The sequence below is a fragment of the Melanostigma gelatinosum genome (assembly GCF_949748355.1).
Source record: "Melanostigma gelatinosum genome assembly, chromosome: 3".
Taxonomy (NCBI): domain Eukaryota; kingdom Metazoa; phylum Chordata; class Actinopteri; order Perciformes; family Zoarcidae; genus Melanostigma; species Melanostigma gelatinosum.
In genome coordinates, this window is record NC_136636.1 from 23,945,265 (window position 1) to 23,962,324 (window position 17,060).

Consider the following 17,060-nt stretch of genomic DNA (forward strand, 5'->3'; position numbering starts at 1 on the left):
ATTAGCATGAAATCAGCTGCAGATGGGACACAGTTAACATGACTTAGTGTCTCAGGCTAATATCAGAGATCAAACACATCACGGTGTGTTAATTGTAATATAGACATATGTAATGTAAATCACCCTGTTTAATCAGAATCATGTTGCATATTATGGAAAATGAATATGCATGTGAAACATGCTCATCGGTGTCTCTCTTAGGTTCGTTTTCTCTGTTGATACACAGCTGATGGCAGTTCGGATGGCGGCGGCAGCCTTTTTGTTTCATCGTGTGGTTGTCGAGTTTTGCTTTTGATGTGTAACTGAGGCTTCCAGCTAATGTGTGCAGTGTAGTGTTTCATCCAGCTGATGGGCGTCAGTGAACAATGAAACGTATATGGGGCATTTGCAGGAAGCAGATACTACTCTAAAATGTGGCACCAAGAATTGTCTTTTCCTCAAATACACCTGAGCATATATAGATTCTGTAATGTCACGCAATAACATCTTTGACTGTTGTAACCTTTGTTTTCCAAATCTGTTGTTTTTAAAACAGTTTTGCAGCGAGTCTGTACTGCCATGACCCTCCTCAATAAAGTGGTAAGGACTCGGAAGAAACTCATTTTCTGTAACCAAACATCATTTCTGCAACAGCTGCAAGGAGACAGGAAAAATATCCTTTTTTTTCTTCTTTTTTTTTAAAGAGAGCACAGATTCAATTTTGAGACATAATAGAAGGTATCTTACATTCACATTGTATGGGATGAGAGAAAGGCTGGCAAAGCTAATAAAGTGATGCTCATGTGCTTTGTGATGCGGTGTAAGTCCCCAGCTTTCAGCTCAAACAGATCAGATAAAAGATGTCCATCTCTAACTCTGCGGAGCATGGCAGACTCAACAAAGGCGGCTGCTCACACAGAAGTCCTTCGCAATAAAATAAATGTGGCGGAGCTTGCGCCGCGGTGATGAGGTTGAGGCGCATCCGTCTTAACGAAGGCAGGGAGAGGAAGCAGATCAAAAAGACCACACGGAACTAATCCGTGGCGGCCTCCGCCACTGCTGGGGAGGTGATGACGCGCGATCCTGCACATTGGATACCGGCTGACGGTACCTCTGGGAAACAGCACGTCTTAGCTTCCTTATTCCACAAGCTAAATCGTAGCATGTCAAGCTCCATTACAGTGGCAACACCTTCACATCATACATGTTTGTTCAAATCCTTTGAATTTATGGAACGGTTGATTCAAAGCTAAGCTGGGTAGACTACATCTATAAATACCCATCACCTTGCCTTTTGTTTCCCATATCACACTGTCAGTGGGAGCTGCCATACCATCAGCATATTCTCTAAACCCTCCCCACTTGTCCTAGTACCTGCTGCTGCTCCTTCCTTCAGTCTGTGGAAGCCCCTGCCTCCAGAGAGTACCGCCGCAGAGATCACCCTGTCCCTGCGTCCCCCGTCCCTCTCGCAAGGACGTCCCCGGACCCACATCTCTGGGTCATCGCTGAGCTCGTAGATGGATCCATCTTCCACACTGTGCTCCAGAGACTCCAGGGAGGAGTCCGAAGCCTCGTCGCCCAGCGCCGTCAACGGCCGTCCGGGCAGTCCCGATGTGGAGCGCAGCTTGTACTGCAGCAGAACGCCGCGTCCTTTGCCTCGCCCCTCTCGCTGGTAGGACTGTTGCAGGGATTCCTGAGAGGAGGTGTCGCTGCGGTCCTCGCCCCCGAAGGCAGAGTCCGGGCCGTCCCCGACAGAATCCCTCTTCAGCAGCTCAGGAGACAGAGTGCTGGTGGTGGCTACCAGGAAGTCCACGGGCCCACAATGGGCATTTAGAGAGACCATTCCTTTTCCTGTAGGACGTAGGCAGAATATATATTATATATATCTATAAAAGATATTCATTAAATGTCCTCCAGAGAGGCAATAAATACTGCTCTAAGGTCATGTCATTGTCAGTCATACTTAAACGAGATTATGATGACTTGAGCCCTGGATCATACTCTCTGTCACTTAACTGTGTTTGTAACTGAAACAGTAATACTGGTAGAGCTGCAGTGTGTAGTGTGTTTGCACAGTATTCAATGAACTGGCTCGGAATAAAGGGGCCATGAGGTATAGTTTGTACAAGTGGGAAACAAACGACCTCATTCACTTGGCATAATTAACAAAACGCTGGCAGGCAGTTTCTTAAATTACCCTGCAACATTATATATATATACACACACACACTATGATTTGTTTTTCGCCTGCCCGGTAATATGTTCACTGATTCCCGGAGCCACAAGAAAAAACAAGTCCGACCTCAATAATGGGCAGTGCAGAGTCATTTTCTATCATGAAAAAAAACCAACACTCAAGAGACCGTTCAATCACAGTACCTGTTATTTTGGGGATGCCCTCGAGTTTAGGAACTGGAAGAGTGATAATTAAGCCTTGGGCAGTGCCCACCCACAACAGCCCCTGACAAATTAGCAGACTCGTGACTCGCATGCTCTTTTGACCTGCAATATAGAAGAAACATTGACAGGAAATGGAATGCGAGTTCTTCACACCGGCTGTTACACAATGACAGGAAGGAAAGAGTACAACAGATATAGGCTCCTTTTGTAAAGAATAATGATGTTGACCAAACGATTGGATGGTCTACCTTTTAGAGTGAATTATGAACTCTCATTGGTTTTATTTTTTACCAGAAGTTCTTCCAAAAACACTGTGTTCTGGAAGCCGTACAGTCCTAGCATGATGAAAACAGTAAACACACTTTGATTGTTGGTTATCAGTGTTAGCTTTGGGTAAGGTTTAAGCTCTGTGATCAATCTGTATTTGACAAGCTTAACACACACACAGCACAGCCACAGAGAGCTCTGGGTTACGTAAGATTATGAAAAATTGGATTTGTCTACTTGCTAGTGACCCAGTTGAAAGCCAAACTCTCAAAGAAGCACAAAGTAGAGGAAATAGGACCCTGTGAAATTGGTGTTGTATTTTCTCTGCTTGACATCGAAGTGGTTTTGAAATATTGAGCTTCAACGTTTTCACCTCCCACTGTGACAGCAAAACTGAAATGCTGGGGTTCTCTTTTATTGGTAAAGAGGTCCAGTGACTTCAGACATCATAATCCCTCGAAATAAGTACACACACACACACACACACACACACACACACACACACACACACACACACACACAGGTGTTTTCAATCATTTTGATCTGGCCTGTGTGGGCATGTCGTTTTTTTTTTGCTTGGTGTGTTTGACCTGCTATGGTAGAGGAATGCACAATTCAATCATTCTTACAAATGCTAAAGTTCAGTGTCCTGCGCAGACATTAACACTCACCCAACTTCGACCTGAGAACAGAGCAATTGATAACTGTTGAGGTTGTACACAACCTAATGTGTGTTTATTCTTGTCCAAAGCTAATCAGATCCGATGTAGAGCTTTGAGTCGCTGCCTAAACCAGATTGGGTCCAACCTGCCGGGTTTTGGACCGGACTGTAATTTCACAGAATTACCCCGGGCTTGAATCGGGTCGGGTTCACACCAATTCTCCAGAAATTGTTGTGCATATGTATATATATATATATATATATATATATATATATGCAGGTTCATAAAGGGACAGGCCTCATGTTTTGGGTCCGATCAGAGCTCTAATCTGATGAGATTAGTTTTGGTTCTTATTGAAGTTCTCTGTTAATGTGTCAAATGAAGTAAATCATTTGTAATTCCTTTGATTTTCTTTTCTGTTACAGCGGGTGGTGAACTTTCCGGGGACAACGGTACATTTTTTTGTCCCATGATAGAGCATGACGTAAGCTTTGTGTTTTGTGCACTGCATTAGTTGTGGGGAAAGGATAAATGCACGCTCTTATTATACATGCACATCCTTTGTTTCCACTTCACAAAGGGGTAAAAAACATTGTTTGGTGCAGATTTATTTTTGCATTCCTTCCATGGTCCCTCAGCTCTTGGCTCCCATTGTGGCCCAGTTATCAACAGAACCATTTACCATATTATCCACGTCAACCATAATTGAATTACACCAGCGCTCCTGTGATCGCTACTGAGACAGACAATGCTCATTTACATGGGTAGCTGTATTTACATGTTTGTTCTGCGTCATGCTCAGATTATGATGATTGGCTCATAGGTGTCATCAATTAATCCCTCACACAGTGCGGAGATGACTCTATCAAAGTAGGAAACTTGATGCTGTGCGTAGAAGGAGAAAGTGGAAGCAGAGCAGCGGCGCACATTCGGGAAACAGAGCGCAGACGCCTTTAGGTGGAGACCTCGGAGGGTCACAGCCATGAAGGGTTACCATGAAGTTTCGTCGGAAGATGTGGGCGCCAGGTCTTTAAGAAGAGTGATAAGGAGGGATAATGACAAAAGGCACTTGAGATTAAGGAGTTTAACCTCGAGCAATCTTGCACCTCCTTTTTCTGCAGTAACGCTCGCACACTGTCAAGTGTGCAGTGGGTTTACTGTGGAAGATGTTTTTTTTGCCTTTAAAAAGCAGATGTCGCCAAAGATAAATTTTTCCCTGTGATATGTCACTGAGGACTTTATTTTGGAGGATTCATTTTTCACCCTCAGGATAGAACTGTCAAAGGCATTAGCAGAGAAGAGATCAGCCTCAGAAACGTCTCTGTTGTTTACTGCAACTGTGATTCCCTGTTGAGTGTGAATCACATTAAAGGGAAAGGAGTAAGGGGTATATCATTACTGCATGTCCTAGCATAAGTCAAGAGAAACCTAGGGGAGCAGAGACTCATTGATAGAAAGAAACCATCAGTATTTCATGTGCAGTATCGGTGGTTGTCAAGTGTAGGGGGGGGGGGGGTCCTCTTTTCTCTTGTGAGCTCAACAAATCACAACTTAAGTCAAAGATCCTCTTCCTTTTGTGGACGCTGAAGACATGAGCCTTTTCTTTCCGTCCCGTAGCTTCCCTCTGGGCCAAGCCTCGAGGCTGCCACCCTCTCTCAAACCCGCTGCATATTTCAAGAGGAAGTGCTGGTGCTGGGTGAAAATGACCTCTGGGTCACAGGTTCTCTCCAGGTACCACTGCCATAGGAGGCTGCTCTCCTTTAAGAGTACTTTGATCGAAAAGAGAAAGGGTTGGTGTATAAAACACATTCCTGTTTCTTTTATTCTTTGCTCTTAACTCAACTCACAAGAGAAAACCTAGTTTGTTTTTGTGTTTTCTTTCCCCTATGAGATGAAGATGTACCACAGCTTTGAGTACTGCTCTAAATACCTCAATCATATTCTGGTATGACTCAATGAAAGGAACAAAATGGTCTAAATCCAGATGCATCTACACTAGAGATCCACTTGGCCGATACCCATTTCCTACTGTCTGACCTGCCGAGACTGATTTTTGCTGATTAAGATTTTTTTACTCACTTCACTATAATTGATGGACTTGCTCGTTGACAAACGGTGGGCTTTTCTTCTTCACCACTCACCGACAGGTCCGATATTGGGAATATGACGCCGATATTGGGAATATGACGCCGATATTGGGAATATGACGCCGATATTGGGAATATGACGCCGATATTGGGAATATGATGCAGATACTGGGAATATGACGCCGATATTGGGAATATGACGCCGATATTGGGAATATGACGCAGATACTGAGAATATGACGCCGATATTGGGAATATGACGCCGATATTGGGAATATGACGCCGATATTGGGAATATGATGCCGATATTGGGAATATGATGCAGATACTGGGAATATGACGCTGATATTGGGAATATGACGCCGATATTGGGAATATGACGCAGATACTGGGAATATGACGCCGATACTGGGAATATGACGCCGGTATTGGGAATATGACGCCGATATTGGGAATATGACGCAGATACTGAGAATATGACGCCGATATTGGGAATATGACGCCGATATTGGGAATATGACGCCGATATTGGGAATATGACGCCGATATTGGGAATATGATGCCGATATTGGGAATATGACGCAGATATTGGGAATATGACGCCGATACTGGGAATATGACGCAGATATTGGGAATATGACGCCGATAATGGGAATATGACGCCGATATTGGGAATATGACGCCGATACTGGGAATATGACGCCGATATTGGGAATATGACGCCGATATTGGGAATATTACGCGGATATTGGGAATATTATGCGGATATTGGGAATATGACGCCGATATTGGGAATATGACGCCGATACTGGGAATATGACGCCGATATTGGGAATATGACGCAGATATTGGGAATATGACGCAGATACTGGGAATATGACGCCGATATTGGGAATATGACGCCGATACTCGGAATATGACACCGATACTGGTACTAACAAGTCATGGCTGATGAGCTGAAAAGTGTCCCTGTTCGATCTATCGGGGCATCTCTAATTTAACCACTACTTGAAGCTCAAAAATAACTCCTCACGTACTGAATGAGCCTCGGAATGTTTGAGGCAAGCTGTACTGTAGTTATCACCATGAGATAGTTTTAGGTATGCTTCATTGCTATCTAATTTGTTTCCCATAAAAAGGGGAAAGCACCCACACTGGCTGATAAATATTTCATTCATCATGAAGGAAGCCACACAGGAAGTAATGGGCTCTCACTGGCATCCTAAACGGACTGCAGAGAGAAGTGAAACGGGGGGGGGGATTTTAAAGCAGAGCGGATGAGATAAAATGGAGAGGGAGAAAATGGGAGAAAAAGAAAGAGAAATATGAAGTACAAAAAGGTGGGGATGAGTGGGGAGGTACATGCAGAGAAAGACGTTTACAGAAAGACAAGAGCGTTTCCACTTGTATGAAAGTCTTTCAGGATGCCATTTTACCGCATCTTTTTTTATTCATATCTCTCCATCCATGGCTCTATTATGGCCTTGTGAAGGCCTGAGATGGATATTTTTGCAGGTCAGTCCCTGGTGTGCAAGGCCCATGGAGGGACTTTTTCAGGATTAAAATAGTGGCCTCTGATTGCTCTAATACAACAAAGACACAAATGAAACGACATGAAATAGCATTGTGCCATTTTGAAAGAATAAATTGTCAAGATTTTAGGTTGTTTTTTTGGTTTTGTGGTTTTTCACACAAAAGTGTTTCAGCTGCTCTGCAGGATAGAGGCTGAACTCTATCTATTGAGGTCAAGACCAAGTGTGATGTGTGTGTGTGTGTGTGTGTGTGTACCAGTGTTCAGCAGTGTTGAGCGTGTCGAGATGTTGATTTCCTGCAGAAGCTCCAGTGTTTCGGTATGAAAGAGACGGATGGAGGAACCCTCAGAGAATGCCATCCACACCCCTCCGCCGGCACATGCCATGTGTGCGACGCTGATCATTGGGTCTGGGTGGACCTCAAACGCCTGTAATGGAAACAATAATACTGTTGTAGTTAAGTTCATTCTTTTCATTATTTCTACTTCATGCTGAACCTCTGGTCCATCCCACATGGGATTACAGGATACTGTTAGTTTATGAAAACACACATAGATAGATTCTTTGGTGTCCTTTTCCATGAAAAGGTGTTGCCACAGTCTGCAATTGTGGGGAATTGTCATAATTAGCATAGAAATTCTTGAGTTATTGCCCAAATTGTGTTTCAACATAGTGACTTTGACCATAGAAATCGAATGAGTTCATCCTGGAGTCCAAGTAGACATTTGTGCCAGATTGCCCCCCCCCCCCGGCGGGAAGTAAGGCAGCTAGCTAATGATTGTCTCATTCGTGGTCTGATAAACACTGCATTTATCAAATTCAGTGGTAGCAAACGCGCTAATAGGCTACGGGCTCAATGACACATAAACGGCACCCTGGATTGGTTTGAATGGTGTTCACTCGACAGCGGTCCGAAACCACCAGAGAGCAGTTGTTTGGTCCGCACCAGAGTTTGAGTCTGGCGCTCACACGGAAGCAAAGTAAATGCACCGAGGGGGTAAACACTCCAGGGTTCGGTTGAGCAGGACTAAACAAGTTTGGCGTGAACGTGCTCTACACTTGCTTTTCTGTGAATAAAGTCGAACTGCGCTTCCTAAATTTGTGATTTACCAAGTCCCTGACACACGGGGCGTGTTTTTGCACCATTCCCCCGGCTTCAGTCGTTTTAAGAGCACAATGGGGGGAAAAAAAGAGTTTCAGGCACACAGTCTTAATGAGTAGCTTGAAATAAATGCAATGAGCCTTATCATGGCAACACATGCACCCCCCCTGCGGTCCGAGGCGTGACAAGGGCTGGTTTGGGCATCGTCTTGGAACCCGTATCACCGTCAGTGCATGAGTTGCACGAGGCTGGCCAATTAGTCAGTGAGAGTGAATGAGTGAAGATGAGAATGCAGCCCCCCACCACCACAAACCCAAGTGCACTAGCGGAGTGGGATTACCACCTGTTTGTGTGCCCTTGCCAGTGGGTCCTCCTTTGTTTGAAATTAGGGAAAAGGAGGCGAGCCTTTGATGTGTTTTCTCTTTTAATTGACTCCTCAGCAGTGGGAGCCTGCTCCGCCTGGGAAAGGATATGCAATGCATCTCTTTGTTTTTCAAGTGCAGCCATCAAAATAATTCAATATCCATAATAAAGAGACACATTTCTCCTCCAATAACCCATTACAATTCCAAATACGTTGACAAGAAGAAAAACACAGTCACAGTGTGCTGTATATGCTGCGTGATTATCACATTAACTATTACCAAGCGTGATAAAGAGACTCGCAGCTTATCAATGGCTGACATGCTGCAATTGGTAAATGCCATCTTGGAAGCCAAATGTATATACATACTGTTATTTGACTGGAATAAACATACATCTCATTGATTTAACAATTTAAGGGAAAAATGTGCTTTTAAATGAATATCAGTTCACATTCAAGTCAATATTGCAAACTAGAATCCTCCAGATATTTTACCACGGATAGAGACCGAACACAACAGAAAAAAGCTCAGTGTCAAACGCGAGATAAGTACAAGCCACAACTGTTGCCCTTGACCAACAACCTGGTATTAGTCTGCTGAATCCAGCGCTGCTTGCAGAGATGAGGCGGTCAGTGAAGCTTGACAGTCGTAATGTGGCCTTTACACTACACTCTGCAGTGTCACACTAACAGCAGCATCCCTCCACCAGCATCAAGCCGCAAACACGACAGCTGGTCTGAACAGCTCATTAGTCCCTTCATTATACCAGGTGACAAGGCGTCTTTGTTCTTTCCCGTGCGCTACGTCCACATCTCTCTGGGCTATGGTGAGGGAGGTGAGTGGACACGTGAGTGATAGGACAGAGCAGGTAGAAAAAAGAAATAGCAATGGGAAGAGGAAGGAACAAGGCCTGCCAGTCAGTATTGATCAAAGCCTGTATGTCCATGCACGTCCCACTTTGTTAAGGTTTGGTTAAGAGCCAGACTTCCACAGACTGTGTACAGTTTGAGAAGGAGATTGGCTATTTCAAACTCACAAACAAAGCTGAGATGTGCCGAAAGTCATGGAAAAAATGCTGGTAGTCTTGAACAAAATGAAGTGTAAAATCATACAAACAATGCACTGCATCATGTCTGCAAAATCAAAACAAATATTTGATTTGTTGAAGGTTTTGCTCATTTTCTTCCCAATTCAATTGTTTCAAATTCCCATTGTGTGCCATGACTCCTGCTGCTGCCGAGTACCTTTACTTGGCCCAAATTGGGTTTGTCATTTTGCAAGTTGACTGATGTACCCAGATTTATTTGATCAATTATTTTAGACATCAATCAGTTCAAATAGATTTTCACATACAAAAAGTGGTGTCCTCTTGCTCGGGGACACTGATGGCCACAGTCTACTGTCAACGGGGTCGTCTGTCGGTGAGCTGAGCTCAGAGCATGCGTTCAGTAATTGCAATTGGGGTTTGCGGGGGATGTTTTTTGTTGCAGTACTGTCGGTTGGCCTCTGGCGGACTGACGGACTTGCTGCACCAAATCCAGCTCTCTTGTTTAGCTTCACAATAAGTCGGCTGTAGGGATGACGATGTCAGTCCACCACTTTGGGTAAATATATTTTGTGAAGTAATAACTTCATTGCCATGAAAATTAGTACAGACATTGATGGTCACACAGACGATGAAAAGCTAATGACGATGGTGACCCCCTTGACTTCTTCTTGAATGAGAATATCCCAACATGATGGATTGGTACGACGCTTGGAACAGACATTCATGGTTCCCAGGTGATGTATCCTAATGACTACTGCTCCCAGCAGGTCGACAGTTTGGTTTCAGAGTGCAAATTTCAGCAACCGTTGGATCAGTGCCGTGATTTTGGAATTAATTGTGATAAATTTGGTGATACTTTGACTTTTCATCTGGCACCATCATCAGATAAAAGTTGTTTTGTCCACCATTTCTCTACAGAAACCAAATACCTGCAAAACTAATTCAATTCCCATCAGGCTCAGCGATATTTTGGGTTGAGTGCTGATTAGCAAACGTTGGCACGCTAACATGGTGAACATGGTTAAACACATCAGCATGTTAGCATTGTCGTTGTGTGCATATCTATCTTTATCTATCTCTTGTTGCAATGAGTCTTTTGCGGCGGTTTTGTCTGCAGCACGATGGTTTTCATGACCCCCCCCGGGGGGGAAGTAAATAATCAAAGAGAACAAAGCTTAGAGTACACAAGCACACATTTTTCAGCGATGATACTTTGGGTTTCTGTTGCAGGCGATTTCCAACACACAGTTAGTGTACAGCCATGTTTACCCAAAACAGACTGGAGAGGTTCTATTTAAATAACACTGTCTCATCAAAGCATTGACTGTGAAGCTGTGAAAAGAGAATCAATCTAGCCGTAGGGTACGACGACCGGCAGCGTCAAACGAGACAGGCTACAGTGTCACGGATAAATAATTCAAAAGTGCAGTAAATTTGACAAAGTGGTGGAGCCATCCGCGGGGGAAAACAACGGAGAAAAAAAAGCGAAGTGAATACGAGTCCACGACCCTCTAGCCTTGCTCCCCTTCATTTCTGCTGCAACAGGTGCCAAGCTCTGCTTCTCCAGATCCTGGATATGCACCGCAGCCCCTGTGAAGTCAGCCAGACCTCTTGAGTGCATATTAGCGAGGAAGACAAGGTTAGCGAAGAAGTTGCCGCTGTTCCGTGGGAGATACAGTGAACCAGAACTGTGCCTTCACTGCGTGGCCATTCAGCTGATTAAGCTCGTGTCTCAGGAGGACTGGGCTACGGAGAAGAGGTGAAGGAATAAAAGGAGACATCCCGAGCTCGGCTCACTCCTGATTTCAAGGATTCCGAGGCAGACTGGATCAGTCGCTGTCCTGGTTGTCCAGATTTGTCAGCTGCTTTCTTCTAATTTGTTGCAACTTTTAAAAGAAGAACATGCTATTTTTTTCTTTTTTTACTTTGCCCCCGATGTTGTTCATCTGCTGATTTGATATCTGGCATGATTCCAACCAGAACATCTGTAAATGAACGGTGTACATTTGCCGCTTTCCTTATTCAGTTTTTTCATTGACATTGAATCTGGAAAACAAATGTATATGAAGCGAGCAATGAGACACATTCATTTTCTTTATTGTTGGTGTTTTAGTTTGTCCGGTTGATATTTTGTTCGATGTCGTTTTATCCAGGGAAGGTTTTGCTGAGCACACATGCTCCTTTTTCTCCACAGAAAGCTCTGCTGCCCATTAACACAGTGACGCACAATCACATCTGGGAGCTATAATTAAATGCTAATGGTTTGCCGTTCGCTCTCTGAATACCATACCAACATTACCCAAGAAGAGTTCGTCCGTCATTCACTGTTGTCTACAACAGCCGGCAGGCAATGCCCCCCCCCCCCCCCCGTACACCTCGAATGACACACCCCGATGAACACCTTGGAGAATGACTACACAAAAATGGAAAGCATGACACAGACAACACCCGGGCTGATTTTGTGGAGATAATGGCGAGCGTGGCATAACTCACAGCGCTACGGCTAGATGAAGCTTATTTGTGTGCGAGAGCGCCGACAAACATTGTGTGAATCTAAAAAGAGTTTGATTCGTTGTCCATGCAGCAGCTCCAGGCAGTAAATCTTCGTGGTATCACAGATTACAAAGCCGGCTCTCTAAGGCTGTGTGCATAAATCATTTCAGAAAATGAAAAGGAGAGGATTTTTTTCCCCTCAAATGCCACAGAAAACAACAAAATACATGAATAAAGCACCTTGTCTCGCAGTTTCACTTGTGAACTCATCCATTTAGGTCTTCAAAAACATGTTTTAGTGAAGACTGAGAATATTCAGCAGCTGGGGAGGTGGGTGGATTTGACCTTGTAAGTGGCGATGGAAGAAGTATAACACGTTTCCTTGAAGCACTCTCTTTATCCGGGAAGAAAATTATTTCAAACAAGAGTTGAAGAATTGCTTTCTCACAACAGTACGCGTAGCGCGCCTGTTTTAAATGGTTTGGGTTTCAGCAAATGTGCATGTGTTTGGGTATAAGTCTGATGGATACAACTGGAGTAAATCAATTTGTAATTTCATATCGTTTTGCTGTTGTTAAACGTGTCACCCATTCACTTTAATTCAACAAGAATGTTCTCTGTTTTTGAATTCTTCATTCACCTTGAAGGCATGCGAGAAAAACAATGTTTTTGTCTTTTTTTATAGATCATTTTGGGGTTGAAGTATTTCTTGAAGGTGAATGAGTGATGTTTAGAAAACGTCAGCGTGCATTAAAGCATGTTGAATTGATGGAACGACAGCATCTCTACATTTATCAGTTATTGTTGTTGCTTTAAGGAGAAATATCCATTTAAATGTACCAAATTTAAATGATGACAATTTGCTCCGATGGATGCGGTTTGTCTTTGATGTAAATCGATGCAGTATTATTTTCCATGATGTGCCCATTCATGATTTAGTCATTTACCTGAGTGCTGAGGCTGGAGATGTCCATGACTGTGACAGAGTTCCCGCAGCTTGCCCACACTGAGTCATCTAACACCATCAGTGTCCGCACTGGTTCTGAGCCCAGTTTCACACATCTGCAGGAGTCCGGGTCCCAAAAATCATCTGGGGAAAAAAATAAAATATAGAATGAACAAACAAATGCACTGCTCAAAACTACAGCCCAGATATCACAAGGGTGTGAAGAAACTATTATCATTTTTGAAATGTGAATGTTCTCGGCAGCAGTAAAAAGCTAACATTAGGCTGTAGTCGGAGTTCATGACGTTTCGTGGTCTCATTTCGCCAAAGTGCCTTTTTTAAGACACCTACAAGCTTCACAATCCACACGAAGGGAGTTGACTGATGAATTTTAACATCTCACAACAACACGTTCAAATCTCTTACGCTTAAGCACAGAGCTTATTTCAGGCATCCAAAAACCCTTCGACGAGGGAACCGAAAGTGCAAACTTGTTATTCTGCACCACTCCAGCATCACCGCTGGCCTACAGGTTATATTAGCAAACTCTGTGTTGAAACAGAAGTGGAGCATGTGTTCAGTCACATTGAGCGAAGCGATTACGTTCAATTCTTCCCACTTGAATCACAGCAAGTTAGCTCGGTGTTTACCTTCAACATCCTCTAGAAGTTACTTAGTGTCGTTGAGCAAACACTGCAGCATCAATGGAGAGGGCTCACAGTGGAGGCTTGTTCGTGAGAGAGTACCAACAACACGGTCGGGCAAATAACGACTGCGACTGCCATCTGAATCGCTCCACACGCTGTGCGGCGCAATGTTGGTACCTTTGCCACCCACGTGCTAACGAGTCTGGTGCACACTTTAAACTACGTTCCACTCAGGTCCTCTCTCTCTCTCTCTCTCTCGCTCTCTCTCGCTCTCTCTCTCTCTCTCGCTCTCGCTCTCTCTCTCTCGCTCTCTCTCTCTCTCGCTCTCTCTCTCTCTCTCTCTCTCTCTCTCTCTCTCTCTCTCTCTCTCTCTCACTCTCTCTCTCTCTCTCTCTCTCTCTCTCTCTCGCTCTCTCGCTCTCTCTCTCTCTCTCGCTCTCTCTCTCTCTCTCGCTCTCTCTCGCTCTCTCTCTCTCTCTCTCTCTCTCTCTCTCTCTCTCTCTCGCTCTCTCGCTCTCTCTCTCTCTCTCTCTCTCTCTCTCGCTCTCTCTCTCTCTCTCTCTCTCTCGCTCTCTCTCTCTCTCTCTCTTTCGTTCTCTCTCTCTCTCTCTCTCTCTCTCTTGCTCTCTCTCTCTCTCTCTCTTTTTGCTTCATCAGTGTGAAAACGAAGCAGACCCTTTTCCTCTGAGTTTTAATCACGCAGCAGCTCCCACAGAAGCACATTATAAAGTGAATTACATAAGCATTTCCTTGGCCATGCGTTAATGGAGCAAAATTAGAGAACAGAGTGCACCCAGCCATTTGATTAACATTTTGAGTTGTTTATTTCTGCCTTTCCAAGCAGAGTAGCTTTACAATGGCTTCTGACTTCCACAGGTTAATTGCTTGGCATGTTACAAAAGGTCATTTTTCCACATTTTCAAAATTCACTCCTGTAAATGTCCCTCCGGTCCCTCGCGCTAAGCAAGACCAATGCCAGCGCCTCTTTACCACATCGGGGGTTCGTACCAAAAACCTCTCCGGCCTCGTCTTGCAAAACATTGTCTTTGTTGACACGATGCCTGATGCGCGTATCTCGGTAACATTAAACACGAAGCAACAATGTGTTGCATGTATTCGGCCTTTAGATACGAGTCTCAACCGAAGCCGTGGCATCTCTCGGCTGCTTCAGACTTGTTTTTAAGACAGTAGCAGCGCCAGTCAAGGGCAGAAATCTTGAACAGATGTGCCGAATCCACAAACATTCGCCGGCCCCCCTCCAGAGCTCTTTAGCCGTCCTTTTCTTCATACAAAGCAATGAATGGTAATATTTAATCGGCACATAGCAGCTTGGTGTAATTAATCATCCTTTCTGCTTGGGAGGAGAGAGGAAGGCACGCTGACATACTGAGGCCAGGTAAGAAGAACCTGGTGATAGAGCTATTGTACTCCCGCTGGCTGTGAAGACCGCAAACTACTGCTGAGATGCTGTTAAGCCCCCCCGGCCTTGTGCAATGCCTGACTAAACATGCCATGCCATCTACCACATGGTGAAGTGTTATTTTCATACTGAGAGGAGGGCTGAAAACCAGTGGGCGCGGGGAGGACAGCGTAAAGGGTGAAGTGATTCTAAGGCAGTCGTTTGAAAAGGAGTGCAAAATGAATATCATTTTACAAATACTCTCATTATGAAAATATATTTACTGGGAAATGTGTCCCAAATGACACATAAAGCTAATATCTTTATGGCAGAATTATTAAAAACGATTTTGATTTGAGCACAACAGCGCAACAGATGTTTACTGCAGAGCTGTATCCTGGATGTATAATGCATGGACACAGTAAAACTCATTTGTACTTATTATTTCACTGTAGGGAAAAACATATTTTTTGTCGAAGGCTCATTATAAATAAACAATAAAAAAAACAAATATGTAAAGTCCATTTCAGAAACAAAAGCTAGGGGATCAATCACCAACCATAGGAAATATGATTTCCTGTTAAATGAATACACCCTGTTTTTCTAATTGTTATTGCAACAATAACGGGCCTCATCCTGTTTTGCATCATATCTTACCATATAACACAACAAAAGTAGTGACAATCACATGTCCTCACTTCCCCCAACAGACCACACGTAGAGAATGGCAACAGGCAACCTCGGGAAGCTCCTCACCGTTGCTGCTTCTTCCATAAACCATCAAGGACCCGTTCCGCAGGCCCGCAAACAGGAAGCGGGCGGAGTGCTTCAGGCACAGCACGGGGCAGCCCTCTGGGTTACGGAGGGTCAACAGGCATTGTGCTGCGGTGTCCACACTGCCGTACACCAGTACGCTGGAAGAACAAAAAGCAGCACGAGCCGACGTGATCAATGGGTGTCATTTGAAATGACAGAGTGCCTCGTTTTCATGTGGCTTGATTTAACAGCGCACTTTGGCGCATTGTGCAGCCACTCTGTCTTTCTCATGTTCGAAATGCCACCTGAACTTTGCTGCATCTTATTGTCTTCTTCTTCAGAATGATGAATGCACAGCGCTTTTGGTGTCTCTGTCTGAGAAGGAAAATGTTAAGTAGCATTGGAGATGACAGTCTTCCGAGTGCGCTAAATTACTGAAATCGTATGTTTTTTATTTTATTCTTTTTCCCTGGACAGACACTTATATTGAAAGAGGATGAGTCGGCATAAAAAACAAATTGCTGACTTTCAGCTCTTATACAAATGACTCAACACTGCTGCTGTAAAGGAAAGTTACAGAGAAATGATGGCTGAGTCTCAAATCCAAGAATATTCTTTGTTTGAAAAAAAAGAAACAAGCAATTTATTCACAGTAACTATGACGCAGCCTGAGATTAAAGCTCTGTTCACTGCGGAGGGGATCACAGGGTTTATTGGATCTGAAAATTAAACTGTGATCTTAGCAGCAGTAGCAGTATTGATGCTGTGTTGTGCTATCAACTCTGATTTCTTGCTTTGATGAAATATTGACAAGCAAATCTATCCGGTTAGAAATATCAGTGGACTGTAACAAAGGATAACACAGGACACGCTTTACAACAGAGGATGTGGAGTATGCTGAGAACAAATTGTGTTCTATGTTTTTACGGTGCTTTTTTATTTTTATTTTCCAATAAATCGAATTTCATATTTTGACCTCATTCACCACAAAAAACAGCTTGTTTCTCATGTGTCTGCAGCTTTGTGTGATCAGTCTCTCACCGCCCGTCGTCTAAGCCAACACAAATGTTGGCGCCGATCCCCGAGGGGGCCTTGTGAACTCCAGCCTCCACTTCCTCAGCCGGAGGAGGTTCTGGCACGTATTCCAGACAGCGGACAGCGGAGCCTACCTGCAGGCTCTTAACAGTCCTCGGCATGGGTCTGTTGAGGGAAAATATCTCGATCTGCCCATGCGAACCTTCTCCACTAGCCACCTGTAGGGAGACAAAAAAAAACCCCGTGGTTGGAAAAGGTCAGGACTGAATCATGACACAGGCAATAAACCATTCTGCTGAAACCGGGGGAAGAAAAGAGATGGGAAGAGCAGAGAGCAGAACC

General features: G+C 44.1%; 1 protein-coding gene across 1 annotated transcript in view; it reads right to left on the reverse strand.

The window, feature by feature from the left end:
• Nucleotides 1-1,221: 1,221 nt before the first annotated feature.
• The window catches only part of arhgef10la (Rho guanine nucleotide exchange factor (GEF) 10-like a), a 118,751-nt gene continuing 102,912 nt past the window's right edge, over nucleotides 1,222-17,060 (reverse strand). The window contains exons 21-26 of the mRNA XM_079265254.1: nucleotides 16,725-16,936; nucleotides 15,684-15,841; nucleotides 12,883-13,025; nucleotides 7,184-7,355; nucleotides 2,359-2,481; nucleotides 1,222-1,830 (exon numbers count right to left, since the gene is read on the reverse strand). Coding sequence (XP_079121380.1) covers nucleotides 1,286-1,830; nucleotides 2,359-2,481; nucleotides 7,184-7,355; nucleotides 12,883-13,025; nucleotides 15,684-15,841; nucleotides 16,725-16,936 — 1,353 coding nt within the window. The 3' untranslated portion in view covers nucleotides 1,222-1,285. The remainder of the gene's footprint in view (nucleotides 1,831-2,358; nucleotides 2,482-7,183; nucleotides 7,356-12,882; nucleotides 13,026-15,683; nucleotides 15,842-16,724; nucleotides 16,937-17,060) is intronic.